Below are 17207 nucleotides of genomic sequence, written 5' to 3'. Positions count from 1 at the left end.
GCTGTCACTCATCCTGCTTTTCGATTATAACCTCAGGGATGCCTTCAGGTACTGTCCGTGGGCCTTTTCGCACCTCTGTCCTGTTATGGGGACGGTGCTTGTGATTAGTCCCGTCAGTTCATCCACCAATAACTCTTCCCTCTTGAGGCTCTGCACTTGGTACATGTTTCTCTGTAATGTCATTTCCCACCTTTCGTAGTTGCCCTCTGAGCTTCCCCAATAAATGCAGGCTTTATCAACTGTTTTTTCAGTTATTTAATTATCCTTTGTCATTGTATGACCACCGCAGCATTTCTTTTTGAGTGTGACATTCTTCGTTTTAGATGCCTCTTGTAGGCGGTGTTGGCATTGCGCGCATCCATCTCGGCATCCATGGGATCGGTACGCGCTACTGATACCGCAGCTATGTGCTTCCGAATTCGCTCACGCTGTCATCTACAGATCGCAGCCTGCCTTAATTTCGAGTGCTACTGCATTGTACATGCGTCCGTCTCCTCCCCTTCCGTCTCGTGCCAGACTAGTAGGGAAGCTCTTCCCAGAGGTTCAACGCGCGGGCACAGCGGGGAATCAAGGCATCAAGAGGTATATCCACGAGACGGTTCGCTTTGAACCAGTTCGCCGCGTGACGTCACCGTTGCGTGTGCTTCGTCCTGTTGCCGGAGAAAGTGTGGTTTTCGTTAAATATTTCATTGTATTCTCGCGCTTGCAATCTCAACGCAAATCGCACCGCCCTCGTGGTATACGCAGCAGCGCCTGCGCATGTTTTGCAACAGCTGCCTGTATAGCAGACGAATTTTTTTCTGCTCTTGGCGCATGGAGCGGTACTCTGCGTGCGGAAATGTGGTTCTTGGTGACGATTCAGGAAAGCGCGGACACAGCTAAGCGACGCTCTCTCTGATGACATCATAATAACTACGCTGCAGCTGGACGCGATTGCGTCGGCAGCGACGAATTGTGCGACTAATTGCCAGTTCGCCCTATTCGTGTTGGCCATGTAACCACGCAAAATCCCTACACAAGAGCTACTCATCTGGTAGCTGGCGAGAGCCGCCGACAACAGCAAGTAAATACAAGGAGGAAGGTACTGCGCACAAAAAGACAAGGACAAGAAGATAACACAACAGGCGCAGACTCGCGACTAACTTTATTGACAACACGACACTCCTTTAATAGTTTCAAACTGTCACATCACACACATGTGGAAACCAAAAACTTGTCTTCATTCTGATACAGTTTCATTCTGATAATAGTTTCAAACTGTCACATCACACACATGTGGAAACCAAAAACTTGTCTTCATTCTGATACAGTTTGATATAAGGGTCACTTACGCAATCTTTATCCTTCTGTTTGATACAAAACGCCTCCGCCAACTCACGCGCCACCTGGTCACGGCTCCTCCTCAAAACTTTTGTATCTGTCAGCAAAGGCAGGCAAGGGTTATTGCGCCTAGCATCCGGGCATGCGCCACAATGCAGGGGTAAATTCGACCCTGTCCCTGATTTCATGGAACGCTGGTGTTCCCTTAAGCGCTCATTCAGACATCGGCCTGTCTGACCGATGTATACCCTGCCACAGGTGAGGGAATCTGGTATACGACACCCCTCTGGCACCTGACAAAACGAGTGGCATGACGCTTCTCGCAGTCCGCTTTCCTCTTCACCCCGGACATGACCTGAGGGCACAATGAGGCCAACTTGCATGGGGCGGTAAAAACTACCGGCACTCCGTAGCGTTTCGCCACGTTCTTCAAGTTGTGGGAAATTCTGTGGATATACGGTAGAACCACTGGCCTCATTTCCTTAGAACGGCCACTATCCCGGCACGTCCTATCTTTCAGTTTGCGCAGAAGCTTCTCTGCCACTGCAACAGTGATTGAAGCAGGAAAACCAGCCTTCGTCATCCTAATTACCTGATTATTGAGGCTCTTGTGCATCAGGTGAGCGCAAGACTTAGACAAGGCGCCCTGTAAGCAATACGTTCCGATAGCCCGTCTAACAGTCTTGGAATGTGCTGACCTGAAAGGCAACAGGTCTTTCCGTGCACGTGGTAAGTACATCCAGCAAACGTGATCTGGTGTTAAAGTCAGGTTAATATCTAAAAACTGTAGCTTGTCATGTTCCGGTAACTCGTGAGTAAAGGTCAGACCCTTCCCATGTCGTCTGAAAATCGACAAAAATTCTTCCACAATCACAGTGTGCGTCGCGCCAGGTCGACCTTTAAGGAACACTAAATAGTCATCAACGTACCTAAATATTTTCAGAGTTGTCTCATCGTCAAAATAGCGCACCAGATCACAGTCAATGTGGGCAAGAAGATGTCAGCCGGAACCGAGATCATAAGTGTACATCTCTGCCGGGCTTCCGACAGCGACAGAAATCTGGCTTCATGATGCAGAGAAGAGTTGAACCACAGTGTATTTCGCCGCAGCTGCCATTGTAATTCCAGCTGATTTACGCCACATCCTCCTTTCACTTTCTCGGAACTTCTTTTTGCGTGAGAGCACCACCTGTTCACAGATTGGCAGTCTCTTTTTGTGAAACGTGTATACCGGAGCATTGCTATGTTTGTCGCGGTTGGTGACATGCAAGGGTAGCGACAACTCTCTGTTAATGCATGCTGCAGTGCGTAGAGAAAGAGAAAGAAATCTAATGAAAGAGGTGGAGGGGTGGGCCTGCTACTCCGCACTGGGGAAGGGGGAAAGCAAAATGAGAGTGAAATTGTGAGTGGAGGATGGTGATGAATTGCTTGGAGTGGTCTGGGTTAGAGGAGACTATACGCACACACTGGGCGGCACTCATCTCGCGAGACGACATGTGGCACATGGAGCGCATGTCTTCTTCATGCAGCATATGTCTTACACACGCGCGCACGCACACACGCGCGGTTGCAGAGAAGGGTTTTCATCCCGGCACAATGAGGTGTGCACAAAATTCTGCAAAGAACCGCAGATGCGCGCTCAGATAAAAAGGAGCCAGGCAAGTGCCCTGTGAAGTCAGCGACGGCTCGTCTATAGCTTCTTCCGATCCGCGGCCAGAATGCTCTCAGCAAATGTTTCGGCGCTGCTCTGTGACGTTGCTCTTACGCGTGACTCGGCAGCCGTGTTATCATACCAGCAGCGGTCAGTCGGCGCACCAATACACCTGCGGCCAGCCTGGGCCGATCTTGTACGAAACTCAACACACCGCGGGAAGGAAAGCGCGCTTCAGTCGCAGACGCCAAGGAAGCACGTCCCAAAGAACCCGCAGTAGCGCGTCCAACTCGATCGACGGCCGAGCATCCGAGTACTGCAGCTCAAGCTAACCACAGGTAATCATTCTTAGGAACAGTGTTGGTAGCATGGAAATCTTTAATCACGCGTAAATGAGGTGGGCGGATGAGATTAAGGAGTAAGGGGGGGGGGGGGGGGCACAGAGCAGGGTTATTTGGAGAGATATCGGCCTGACTACGCAGCGGGCGTAGTCAGGCCGACGATGATGATGCTTGCGAGTTGGCAACGCCTTGGAATGCGTAACATTCCAGCGGAGACAACTTCCTCGCTGGAGCGGCATGCAAAGCGATCGTAGAAAAGCCAGTCGGACAACTTGGAGCGTGTGGCTATTTGTCGTCGCTTGTTTACCTTGTTGTAACGGCGTTAGTCTGCGAGATCAAGCATATGCGCAGTGTTTTAGCTCCCTCATTGCATGCTTGCCTAATTAGCTTGCCGGCAATGGCGGCTCAGTGGCTTTGTCCTCCGGCCCTGCTGATCCCAAGGTCGCGGCGGCCGCATATCGCCGGAGGCGAATTTCAAAAGCCCGCGTGTGCTGTGCGGCGCTATAGGCTCAGCCGCTCGAGAACCGCTCGAAACTAATCTGGAGCCTTGCACTACGGCTCCCACGTGCGGTGTCAGGACGTTAAACCGCACGTATAGCCATTAACTTGCCAGCGATTACAATTTGTGTTTTTTCGCAAACCGTCAGATACCCGTAAATGTACTCACTCATGCATCCGTCCTTTCTGCTTGTTGAAAAAGCCGCTGCTGTAGGTTACTTTCGTGGTACGTACAGTATGTAATGTACATACAATATACTTCGGTATGGAACTCGGGGTTTCCAACCTTGCGAGTGGCTAAGCGCGGCTCTGCGCAGTTATCGCATGCGGCGATTCCGCGCGCTAACAACTGCCCCGTCAGCTCCGGATGATGAGCGGGAATGTGTGCGAGGAAAATAGTGTGCTTTGCTTCTTCTCCCTTGCCCTCAACAGAGCCGTTATCCTTTTTACTACGGGTGTCTTTTTCGAGGCACAACCCGTGGGGAGCGCAACACCGGCCCCGCCGCAGGCGTCGTCCGTCATCGTTGCCGCAACAGCGGCAGACGAGCAGCAGGGAAGGTCTTGCTGGCGACTTCGTTTTAAAAGAACTCGCAGGCCGCTTACCGGACAGAAGCTCGCCATGTAGTCTCAACCGAATTGCTAATTGATGATCGACGCCTCTGATGGCGCATTTAATCTGCGATCCGAAGTTTCAATGCTCCCGAAACCGAAGAGCGTGCCTCAATAAGTGATTTGGATTCGGAGTTTTGATTGGACGGATATCGTGCTCCTTCGCGGATTCAGAGGGCTGCTCCAGACTGGAATGCGCCGTGCATAAAACTAAACGAAATCCGATAATATAACCTAAACTTAAACCTACGAAATGTGTACGGTATTACGTTATTTGTTATAGATTAACAATTAATTGTTAACGCATCTAAAACATAAACAAGCGTTATGCCTAACATAACCGTAACCGTGCCTGCGGTACACTGCCATCAGATCATGAAGTCAACTGTCAACACCTCCGACCATAAACCGTGCAAATTTTTAGGAAATCTACCGTAAGCTGTCATGAATTAGGGCAGTTAAGAGTTGACTCGCGGAAAGCAGGAAGTTGACAGGGAGATTTTGGCCAACATAACTGCGGCACTTGATGACTCGTGCATAAGTTCGGCATCAGGTTTAGTAATGAGTGAAAAGTTGACTCAGATATTGCGACACCGGTTTTAGGCGAAGAGCTCGCGACGGCGGTCGCAATGTTCGACACAGGGTGTGGAACAGAGAAGTAGCGGGCCCGATACGCATGCAGGCTGGCACTGACGCCACGTGTTTGTGTATAGCTTTGTGGTTGTTTTAGTAATCATCCCCTGCATAGTAGCGACGTTTCTGCAGTATTCTTAGCATTGCGCCGTGATGCTGGACAACCTTTCCTGGATGTATGTCGAGTTGTCGACGGCAGCTTGGGAGGCAGTATTAAATACATGTTTTGCCATTTGAAAGAGCACGAAAGTGCTTTTTATGGGTAGTTCCCGTCCGCTGGTGTCTGCTATAATTCAAATGTGACAGCGTTTGAATTATAACAGATTCCGGTGGATTTCGCGTACATTAGCTGGTACACGGGCCTCATTGTTAGTGCACTTCAGTTATATATAGCTGACGCTTTGTTTCATGAGCGTGAGTAGATGCATTCTAGCAAGTTTCAGTCTCAGGCGTTCAGTGAAAGATAATTTATTCTCATTTGTAATGTTGTCCGATGAGCCGCTCGGTATTTGCACCCTCATCGAGTGACGTCAGGCCGCTGTTGCCCCAATTATTGTGACGTCACAGAACCCAGTGCTTGCCGGCGACGCCGACGTTACGCAGTATTGTGCTAGCCCATGCAGGCTGGCCAGTCGACCGCTATATCACGGTGCACTTCAAGCACTGCCGCCGACAGAGACCGAAAGTGACGGTGCAAAATTATTAATGCTGTGAACTGGTGTTTTGAGCTCATTTACAGAATAGCTAGGACAGTAGGCCTCTTTCAAAGTAAAAAAAAAAAAGCGGACGCCCCAAAACTCTGTCCGTGCCACGGTGGCTCAGCGGTTAGCGCGCTCGGCTACTGGTCCGGAGTTCCCGGGTTCGAACCCGACCGCGGCGGCTGCGTTTTTATGCAGGCAAAACGCTAACGCGCCCATATGCTGTGCGATGTCAGTGCACCTTAAAGACCCCCAGGTGGTAGAAATTATTCCGGAGCCCTTCACTACGGCAGCTCTTTCTTCCTTTCTTCTTTCACTCCCTCCTTTATTCCTTCCCTTAAGGCGCGGTTCGGGCGTCAGCCGATATTTGAGACAGATACTGCGCGATTTCCTTTTCCCAATAAAAACCAATTATTATTATTATCATTATTGTTCCGCTATAACAGGCGAACCCGACTAGGGAGCCGGACAGCGGCGCAACTGTATAATAGCTCCGTTCACCGACCGCTTTTTCATGTCTGTTCGATGGTACGCTGGCCGGCATGTCGATAGTGTACCGGCGATGTCTCTGTCCGAGGTGACATCCTGAGAAGCCCTCAGACGCGCGTTCTCCTCGGACTGCAGCTGAATGCACTAGCGACTTGTCAATGGCCAGAACCCTGGGAGACTATGGCCGCAGACGCTGTCATTCTCTTCCCTTTACACCGTTGTGCAGACCAGAGTTGAAGACGATGTCATGGCCTCCGCAACGAGTGGACACGCTGTATGCTGCATTAAACACACTAGAAAGGAAAAGGTATATGCAGCCTCTCCCTGTCTCACTAAAGCTGACACAGCTCACTATTCGTGACCCGCCGAGGTGGCTCAGTGGTTAGGGCGCTCGACTACTGATCCAGATTTCCCGGGTTTGAACCCGACCGCGGCGGCTGCGTTTTTATGGGGGAAAAACGCTAAGGCGCCCGTGTGCTGTGCTATGTCAGTGCATGTTAAAGATCCCCAGGTGGTCGAAATTATTCCGGAGCCCTCCATTACGGCACCTCTTTCTTCTTTCACTCCCTCCTTTACCCTTCCCTTACGGCGTGGTTCAGATGTTCAACGATATATGAGACAGATGCTGCGCCATTTCCTTTCCCCAAAAACCAATTATTTATTTATTATTATTATTATTATTATTATTATTATTATTATTATTATTCACTATTCGTGTGCTTCGAGAGTCGTGAGAAGGTGCTTATTACGTAAATGTCCTATCTTTTTTTGTTTTTGGCTTTCGCGATTACCCCGCCGATGCTGTCTTATTCCACGTGGCATTGCCGGGTGCCGCAAAGAAGAAGAGGCAAAGCTTTCTTCTGCGACCGGCTGGCTGTTGACTCGAACGCTGACCCTGTGCTCCCCGTTCTCGAGGTGCTTACGTTGCGGGCATCAAGTGAGATCCCCTCCATTGAAGCAACCCTTGCATCATACAAGTACGCGGCAGCGTGTGGATGATTTTGTTTTTTCTTCCTTGCAGAACCGTGGCTCAGGGGTCTTTTGCTGACCATGTCGACGGCAGAGCCGAACCTGCTGCCCGGGCTGTGGCAGTTGCTCGTGCAGAGGCGCTCACCGAGCTGGCCAGTGTCTGAGCTAATGGCCGCCTGCCGACCACTGGCACACGACGAGGAGCTGGCCGCTTACTTCGCGCCGGGCGCCGAAGACCTGTTCCGCCACTTTGTGCGCGAGAGGCCATCGTACTTCTGCTATGACGCCGAGCAGGACACTGTGACCGTGGCCGAGGACTCTCCGATCGCAGCCGTGGATCATTGGCTGGCCAGGTACCTGGCACTGCAGACCCAGGCGGCTGATGGAGGCCTGGATATATGGAGCGAAGCGCTTCACAACTGTCTGTCTGCAGTCCCCGGTATGTCCGACCACTTGATGAACTTGTATGACGGCAACTTGGAAATCTTCTTCAGGTCGCACCCGAGAGACTTCACGGTCGATAAGAGCGGTATTGTTGCACGGATGACGCTCAGCTTCCAGAGAAGGAACCACGTGGTATGCCTGAGAGAACGCAACCTAGTTCTTTCCTTTGTTGATCTTCTTCAAAAAATCGGGGCGACTAAAGACAACCCGTGTGATGTCCACACTCTGACAATGTACCTCCCATTCATGGGGGAGGAGGAGAGAAATGCGCTAGACGTGGGCTACCGCGACAACCTGAACAGGTTATTTCTGCTTTACCCTTGGGAATTTATAACTGCAGCAGCCGACAGTGGATACGTATCTCTCAGGTACTGTGATCCCCACTACGGTGAAGCCTTGTTTCTGAAACACCAGGTTCAGGCTCACTGCGGACGTACATCCGTACTCTCACCCAGGGTATCTCTGCCGGAGCTCACTCTCATAGCTAAGTGCTCGTCATCGCCGGTGGCTCCATGTCTCACCGGCGGCAGATCCGTGGTAGCCAGAGTGAGCCATATTGTCCAGCGACACCCCGCCATCTTCTGCGTCGACTTGCAAGCCGGTGAGGTATGCTTGAGACAAGAGCATCCACCTTGGCCGGAAGGTCGATGGAGTACGGACACTGAACTCTTGGCAGTGCTCTACTTCACCGACGTTCTCAAGCACATAGATGCCACATCACCGTCGCGGGCAATATGCTTAAACTACGTCGTCCACGCGGCTAGAACAGCGCCACCGAACTGTAGGGACTACTTGGAATGCGTATACCCCGCGCTGGAGGTCATTGAACTGTTCCACGTGCACCCTGGCATCTTTGACTTGTGCTCGGTCAACCGAGTGTGTCTCAAGACTGTGCAGGAGGCACCGTTTTTGGAAGCGGCGCCTGAGAACACCGGGACGGAGTCAAATCCTGACAGCGCTGAGGACCAAGCTGTCAGGTACGTGGTAAAGCTGCTCAAGTACGCCCGCGACTTGAGCCCCGCTCTTCTGTCCGTCTGCGTGGAAACAGCGCCTCTACGCGTTCGCAATTATTGCATGGCATCAGTGGAGGGACGTCTGCAATCTGTAATCGAAAGTGGCGGGGCAGCGTTGACTGCTCAAGAGGCGCAGCTGTCGAGCCTAGCCCCGCTACATGTAGTACGTGCGAAGACTGTGTCCGAGGTCTCGACAAAAACCGAGTATCAACCGGCTCCTGAGCCAGTGAAGTTTGAACCGCAAAAAGAGCGGGAATTTTTCACGGGGAACTTGAATAGTGCTGAAGCTGAAGGCCAGATGGCTTGCGGCGTTGTGGTCTCTGGCAACATGGAAGTCAAGGAGGAGGCCGCCGGAGAGCCTCTTGCAAAGGCGATCAGCGCTCACGAAGTGTCTGTGGTGAGGGCCCTGTCAGAGTATGCCAGATCAACGGCTGCTGTTGAAACGAAAATCTTTGACAAGGGGCAGCCTTCTTCCAGGGATGAAACGGGCCCTCAGCCAGTGACGTGTCAGCTTGAAAAGGAAGAGGAAGCTGCCAAGAACGGGAATAACGCTCAAGCTGAAGCTTGCGGTCCTGAGGTCTTTGGTAGCAGGGAAGTCAAGAAGGAATCCGCTGCGTCATCACTTTTGAGGGCGATTGCAGCTCACGAAGTGTCTGGTGTAAGGCCGCTGCCAGATAATGCCAAATAGATGGCTGCTGTTGATGTGACGGTATCTGAGAAAGGAGAGCCGTCATCCGCTGTTTCTGTACAAGGCGACGCTGGAGGAGAACAGAGACAAGGCTCTGTATTGTTCGCTGCTATAGAGCGACTTGCGAATATGCCATCAGAGACGTTGGATAATGAAGCCAGGTCGCAGGTTAGCAACAGCAGTGAAGCGAATGGCAATCAGAAGGGGCGAGAGCAAGCTTTGGGGAAAAGCCCTTTTAATCGGACGCAACGGACGACGAGCCCGGTTCGTGCGGTGAAGTGACGGATTTCATGGACGCTTGTTTGTTCTGTTCCTCTGTGCTTTGTGCGAGATCTGCATTACATGCGTGCATACTCTTAAGCTAATAAATTAGCTTCTGAGAAAAGCAGTTGACCGCATTGTTTGCATTCTGGTTCATTATGCAGTGGTGCTCCAGCTGCTCCGTTTGCATTTGCTGCTCCAGTCTGCTCCAAAAGCGGCAAACTGATCAATATTGCGCTTCAGGTGCGCCAAAAGGAATACGTGGTCACGGTAAAACGACTATTATTAGAACAATTCAGGCTTTTAGTTGGCATCCTACTAAAACGTTTCCGCAGTTGGCAGTCCAGGATGGGCTGGCTTGTAAATATAGCATGCAGCCAGTTCATTCGCCACAAGGAATAAGGAAAGAACTCGGGAGAGGTGGTTAAATCATATTTTTTGAAACCAGCTGCCCCCTGCTCTCCCCCCACCCCTCCTACTGTGCTGCCGTCTCAGCGCGCTTGCGCATGCGCAGCGGGCATTGCGGCAGACAACGCCACTGAGCCCAGCGTTACTATTGGCTGCGCCTTCGGCCAAAGACTCCCAGCTGTCCTTGCGAAAGCGCATGGCTTCCGGCACACTTGTTGGCGTTGATATGCTTGGGTATCGGGACCGAGGCCTTCACCGCATGACAATGAACTCTGCAGACGACGGAGGGGAAGCCTTCAGGAGGGTTGGTAAACTTGAAGGTTTATTTACATATTTACAACCGAAGCAGGGAGACCAAAAGTCAGAGATGAAGTGCCGTGAAACCAGCCAAATTGTGGCTTAAATACAGTGGATATTCCCTAGGCACCTAGCTAGGGAAACCGGTGGCTGATCAAGCGTCCAATGGGCAGACACACTCTTCATAGTCTCTTCCCTCCCCCGTGACCGCTCCGCCCCCACAAACACGTGCACAGGCGATAAGGAATCCTGGCGCCTTGAGGTCCTGGAATGCTGTTTCCGACCAGTTGACCAGGTGCATAAGGTCGTTGGCTTAGCAGGCGGTGATGCCCTCCGTGGGAAAGAGGCGTCCTGGAATGTGGTTTCCGACGGGTTGACCATGTGCATAAGGTCGTTGGGTTTGTAGGCGGTGATCCTCTCCGTGGAAAGATGCGTCCTGACGCCCCCGGGCATTCCAGAGGGTAAGATGAGTCAGCCGTGTCCGCCCCCACTTTGTCTGGCCGCGCAAGTGCAAGCGAGCGAGGCGGGTCCGGCGCCTTTGTTCGGGTCTTTCTGCCGGTCCACGTGAGGGCGCAGTTCGGGAGAAACGCCGCATTCCATACTCCGGACGAAAGGATGGGAGGCCTTTCGTCACAGCTCACCGTCGCCAGGAGCCGTTCCTAATCCTCTTCTCAGGACGACAGCACCTTTGGCTCAAACATAGTTCGATGGCGCCTGCCGGGCTCGTCTGTTCCCGCTGTCGGGGCCTCCGATCACAACAGCGTGCAGCTCGGATAGCGAGGGCTTCTCCCTAGTCTTTCTTCCTCCATGTTCGCACATCATGTCACACATCTAATTTCATTTTATTACCTTAAAGGCTTCAAAAGAGGGGTGTTACATAAGGTGTGGCAACAATTAAAAGCGCATATTCGCAATAACAGGAAAGTGTTTACATTTTCAGCGAAAAGACTTGAGCAAGTGATGATGGCAACGTAGTTTGGAAGGCCGTTCCAGTCTGCGGCTGCACGAGGAAAGAAGGAATCGTAAAAAGTGACGGTGCGTGAGCGTGGACGGGCAACTTGTGGGTGATGGCTGGTGCGATGAGATATGCGGGCTGGGGGAAGAATATAAGGTGCGATGTGCATACGGCTGTGGAAGAATTTGTGAAATAAAGACAGGCTGGCAATGCGACGGCGGAGCGATAAGGGTGATAATCCAGATGCTGTTGTTAAGGAGGAAACGCTGATGTCATAAGAGTACGATGAATGAATGAAGCGAGCAGCGCGATTTTGAACAGATTCGAGGGCATTGATGAGGCAAGCTTGATGAGGATTGCAAATGGACGATGCAAATTCTAGTTTGGACCTGACGAATGATTTGCAAGCTAATAACGTTACATGTTTTGGAGCATGGTGAAGATGGCGCTTGAGAAAACCTAGCGTCTTGTTTGCTGAGGTTACTATGTTAGTAACATGCAAGCTCCAAGAAAGATCGCTAGAAATTGTTATGCCTAGGCACTTGTATGACTGAACTAGTTGTATGGGAAGTTCTGATATTTCGTAAGAGAAAATTAGTGGATTACGGCGGCGGCTGATGTACAAAAGACTACATTTACGTGGGTTAAGTTCCATTAGCCACTTATTACACCACTCCTGAACAGCATTTAGATCATTTTGAAGAGAAGATTGGTAAGCAGTGGTGAGAATAGCACGATAAAGTACACAGTCGTCAGCGAACATGCGTATGTTAGCTGTTACGTTTGAAGGCAGATCATTAATGTATATGAGAAATAGTAGTGAGCCAAGCACAGATCCCTGTGGAACGCCCGACGTTAGTAGGAGTGAGTTAGAGTTCTTTTTTTTTGTTAACGGATACATGTCAGTCACCCCTGAAGCGTGCAGAAGTCACATCTTTTGGTTTGAAGAACAAAAGCTTGGAGCAGGTCCACGGTGTCTAGCGTCGTTGGAACAAGGAAATTTCAGCCTTGCTGATTCACTTTGTGAGCTTGATGAATTTGTGAAAACTTCAAGAAGCGTTGAGATAGTGCCAATATGAAAAAAAAAAGAATGGTTTAAGGACATGTCCTTTGGACTTCTAGTCCAGCATGCGTGGCTGCACTTGCGTGTGAGACAGTGCCAGCAATCATAAAATGTTCTGTCACTCTTGTTTATGAGCACTTTTCTTGTGTATTATTTTCTTCCTATCTACACACGCTGATATCGTAACAACCTCTTCTGGGTGACTCCTTTATTCCGTTCGTGCTGCTCCCGAGTAGCTCCAGAATTATCGTTCTGATACAAAGGTGCTCCAAAATGAATGTTTTCTGCTCCGAGATTGCTCCAGAACTTGAAATGGTCATACCCGCCGCGGTGGCTCAGTTGTTAGGGCGCTCGGCTACTGGTCCGGAGTTCCCGGGTTCGAACCCGACCGCGGCGGCTGCGTTTTTATGAGGGAAAAACGCAAAGGCGCCCGTGTGCTGTGCGATGTCAGTGCACGTTAAAGATGCCGAGGTGGTCGAAATTATTCAGGAGCACTCCACTATGGCACCTCTTTCTTCCTTTCTTCTTTCACTCCCTCCTTTATCCCTTCCCTTACGGAGCGGTTCGGGTGTCCGCCTATATTTGAGACAGATACTGCGCGATTTCCTTTTCCCAATAAAAAGCAATTATTATTATTATCATTATTGTTCCGCTATAACAGGCGAACCCGACTAGGGAGCCGGACAGCGGCGCAACTGTATAATAGCTCCGTTCACCGACCGCTTTTTCATGCCTGTTCGATGGTACGCTGGCCGGCATGTCGATAGTGTACCGGCGATGTCTCCGTCCGAGGTGACATCCTGAGAAGCCCTCAGACGCGCGTTCTCCTCGGACTGCAGCTGAATGCACTAGCGATTTGTCAGTGGCCAGAACCCTGGGAGACTATGGCCGCAGACGCTGTCATTCTCTTCCCTTTACACTGTTGTGCAGACCAGAGTTGAAGACGATGTCATGGCCTCCACAACGAGTGGACGCGCTGTATGTTGCATTAAACACACTAGAAAGGAAAAGGTATATGCAGCCTCTCGCTGTCTCACTAAAGCTGACACAGCTCACTATTTGTGACCCGCCGAGGTGGCTCAGTGGTTAGGGCGCTCGACTACTGATCCAGATTTCCCGGGTTTGAACCCGACCGCGGCGGCTGCGTTTTTATGGGGGAAAAACGCTAAGGCGCCCGTGTGCTGTGCTATGTCAGTGCACGTTAAAGATCCCCAGGTGGTCGAAATTATTCCGCAGCCCTCCATTACGGCACCTCTTTCTTCTTTCACTCCCTCCTTTACCCTTCCCTTACGGCGCGGTTCATATGTTCAACGATATATGAGAGATGCTGCGCCATTTCCTTTCCCCAAAAACCAATTTATTATTAATATTATTCACTATTCGTGTGCTTCGAGAGTCGTGAGAAGGTGCTTATTACGTAAATGTCCTATCTTTTTTTGTTTTTGGCTTTGGCGATTGCCCCGCCGATGCTGTCTTATTCCACGTGGCATTGCCGGGTGCCGCAAAGAAGAAGAGGCAAAGCTTTCTTCTGCGACCGGCTGGCTGTTGACTCGAACGCTGACCCTGTGCTCCCCGTTCTCGAGGTGCTTACGTTGCGGGCATCAAGTGAGATCCCCTCCATTGAAGCAACCCTTGCATCATACAAGTACGCGGCAGCGTGTGGATGATTTTGTTTTTTCTTCCTTGCAGAACCGTGGCTCAGGGGTGTTTTGCTGACCATGTCGACGGCAGAGCCGAACCTGCTGCCCGGGCTGTGGCAGTTGCTCGTGCAGAGACGCTCACCGAGCTGGCCAGTGTCTGAGCTAATGGCCGCCTGCCGACCACTGGTACACGACGAGGAGCTGGCCGCTTACTTCGCGCCGGGCGCCGAAGACCTGTTCCGCCACTTTGTGCGCGAGAGGCCATCGTACTTCTGCTATGACGCCGAGCAGGACACTGTGACCGTGGCCGAGGACTCTCCGATCGCAGCCGTGGATCATTGGCTGGCCAGGTACCTGGCACTGCAGACCCAGGCGGCTGATGGAGGCCTGGATATATGGAGTGAAGCGCTTCACAACTGTCTATCAGCAGTCCCCGGTATGTCCGACCACTTGATGAACTTGTATGACGGCAACTTGGAAATTTTCTTCAGGTCGCACCCGAGAGACTTCACGGTCGATAAGAGCGGTATTGTTGCACGGATGACGCTCAGCTTCCAGAGAAGGAACCACGCGTTATACCTGAGAGAACGCAACCTAGTTCTTTCCTTTGTTGATCTTCTTCAAAAAATCGGGGCGACTAAAGACAACCCGTGTGATGTCCACACTCTGACAATGTACCTCCCATTCATGGGGGAGGAGGAGAGAAATGCGCTAGACGTGGGCTACCGCGACAACCTGAACAGGTTATTTCTGCTTTACCCTTGGGAATTTATAACTGCGGCAGCTGACAGTGGATACGTATCTCTCAGGTACTGTGATCCCCACTACGGTGAAGCCTTGTTTCTGAAACACCAGGTTCAGGCTCACTGCGGACGTACTTCCGTACTCTCACCCGGGGTATCTCTGCCGGAGCTCACTCTCATAGCTAAGTACTCGTTATCGCCGGTGGCTCCATGTCTCACCGGCGGCAGATCCGTGGTAGCCAGAGTGAGCCATATTGTCCAGCGACACCCCGCCATCTTCTGCGTCGACTTGCAAGCCGGTGAGGTATGCTTGAGACAAGAGCATCCACCTTGGCCGGAAGGTCGATGGAGTACGGACACTGAACTCTTGGCAGTGCTCTACTTCACCGACGTTCTCAAGCACATAGATGCCACATCACCATCGCGGGCGATATGCTTCAACTACGTCGTCCACGCAGCTAGAACAGCGCCACCGCACTGTAGGGACTACTTGGAATGCGTATACCCCGCGCTGGAGGTCATTGAACTGTTCCACGTGCACCCTGGCATCTTTGACCTGTGCTCGGTCAACCGAGTGTGTCTCAAGACTGTGCAGGAGGCACCGTTTTTGGAAGCGGCGCCTGAGAACACCGGGACGGAGTCAAATCCTGACAGCGCTGAGGACCAAGCTGTCAGGTACGTGGTAAAGCTGCTCAAGTACGCCCGCGACTTGAGCCCCGCTCTTCTGTCCGTCTGCGTGGAAACAGCGCCTCTACGCGTTCGCAATTACTGCATGGCATCAGTGGAGGGACGTCTGCAATCTGTAATCGAAAGTGGCGGGGCAGCGTTGACTACTCAAGAGGCGCAGCTGTCGAGCCTAGCCCCGCTACATGTACGTGCGAAGACTGTGTGCGAGGTCTCGACAAAAACCGAGTATCAACCGGCTCCTGAGCCAGTGAAGTTTGAACCGCAAAAAGAGCGGGAATTTTTCACGGGCAACTTGAATAGTGCTGAAGCTGAAGGCCAGATGGCTTGTGGCGTTGATGTCTCTGGCAACATGGAAGTCAAGGAGGGGGCCGCCGCAGAGCCTCTTGCAAAGGCGATCAGCGCTCACGAAGTGTCTGTGGTGAGGGCCCTGTCAGAGTATGCCAGATCAACGGCTGCTGTTGAAACGAAAATCTTTGACAAGGGGCAGCCTTCTTCCACGGATGAAACGGGCCCTCAGCCAGTGACGTGTCAGCTTGAAAAGGAAGAGGAAGCTGCCAAGAACGGGAATAACGCTCAAGCTGAAGCTTGCGGTCCTGAGGTCTTTGGTCGCAGGGAAGTCAAGAAGGAATCCGCTGCGTCATCACTTTTGAGGGCGATTGCAGCTCACGAAGTGTCTGGTGTAAGGCCGCTGCCAGATAATGCCAAATAGATGGCTGCTGTTGATGTGACGGTATCTGAGAAAGGAGAGCCGTCATCCGCTGTTTCTGTACAAGGCGACGCTGGAGGAGAACAAAGACAAGGCTCTTTATTGTTCGCTGCTCTAGAGGGACTTGCGAATATGCCATCAGAGACGTTGGATAATGAAGCCAGGTCACAGGTTAGCATCAGCAGTGAAGTGAATGGCAATCACAAGGGGCGAGAGCAAGCTTTGGGGAAAAGCCCTTTTAATCGGACGCAACGGACGACGAGTCCGGTTCGTGCGATGAAGTGACGGATTTCATGGACGCTTGTTTGTTCTGTTCCTCTGTGCTTTGTGCGAGAACTGCATTCCATGTGTGCATACTCTTAAGCTAATAAATTAGCTTCTGAGAAAAGCAGTTGCCCGCATTGTTTGCATTCTGGTTCATTATGCAGTGGTGCTCCAGCTGCTCCATTTGCATATGCTACTCCAGTCTGCTCCAAAAGCGGCAAAGTGATCAATATTGCGCTTCAGGTGCGCCAAAAGGAAGACGTGGTCAAGGTAAAACGACTATTATTAGAACAATTCAGGATTTTAGTTGGCATCCTACTAAAACGTTTCCGCAGTTGGCAGTCCAGGGTGGGCTGGCTTGTGGTAAATATAGCATGCAGCCAGTTCATTCGCCACATGGAGGAAGGAAAGAACTCGGGAGAGGTGGTTAAATCTTTTTGAAACCAGCTGCCCCCTGCTCTCCCCCCACCCCTCCTACTGTGCTGCCGTCCCAGCGCGCTTGCGCATGTGCTGCAGGCATTGCGGCAGACGACGCCACTGAGCCCAGCGTTACTATTGGCTGCGCCTTCGGCCAAAGACTCCCATCTGTCCTTGCGAAAGCGCATGGCTTCCGGCACACTTGTTGACGTGCAGCTCGGATATCGAGGGCTTCTCCCTAGTCTTTCTTCCTCCATGTTCGCACATCATGTCACACATCTCATTTCATTTTATTACCTTAAAGGCTTCAAAAGAGGGGTGTTACATAAGGGGTGGCAACAATTAAAAGCGCATATTCACAATAACAGGAAAGTGTTTACATTTTCAGCGAAAAGACTTGAGCAAGTGATGAT

At 51.4% G+C, this 17207-nt stretch overlaps 1 protein-coding gene across 3 annotated transcripts; it reads left to right on the top strand.

The window, feature by feature from the left end:
- Positions 1–3170: 3170 nt before the first annotated feature.
- Positions 3171–16241, top strand: LOC144098430 (uncharacterized). Of its 3 annotated transcripts, none has more exons than XM_077631094.1 (3): positions 3171–3309; positions 7261–7647; positions 14027–16241. In XM_077631094.1, exons 2-3 carry the CDS (start codon positions 7290–7292, stop codon positions 16114–16116), a joined length of 2448 nt encoding a protein of 815 aa, XP_077487220.1. In that variant the 5' UTR covers positions 3171–3309; positions 7261–7289; the 3' UTR covers positions 16117–16241. The 3 variants fall into 3 exon arrangements, with proteins under 3 accessions (XP_077487220.1, XP_077487222.1, XP_077487221.1); XM_077631096.1 differs by lacking the exon at positions 14027–16241 and adding an exon at positions 7082–7154 and having other exon boundaries at positions 3203–3309; positions 7261–9734; XM_077631095.1 differs by lacking the exon at positions 3171–3309 and adding an exon at positions 7089–7154.
- Positions 16242–17207: the final 966 nt, after the last annotated feature.

The sequence above is a fragment of the Amblyomma americanum genome, chromosome 7 (genome assembly GCF_052857255.1).
Source record: "Amblyomma americanum isolate KBUSLIRL-KWMA chromosome 7, ASM5285725v1, whole genome shotgun sequence".
Classification (NCBI taxonomy): domain Eukaryota; kingdom Metazoa; phylum Arthropoda; class Arachnida; order Ixodida; family Ixodidae; genus Amblyomma; species Amblyomma americanum.
This window is presented reverse-complemented; position numbering and strand designations above follow the sequence as displayed.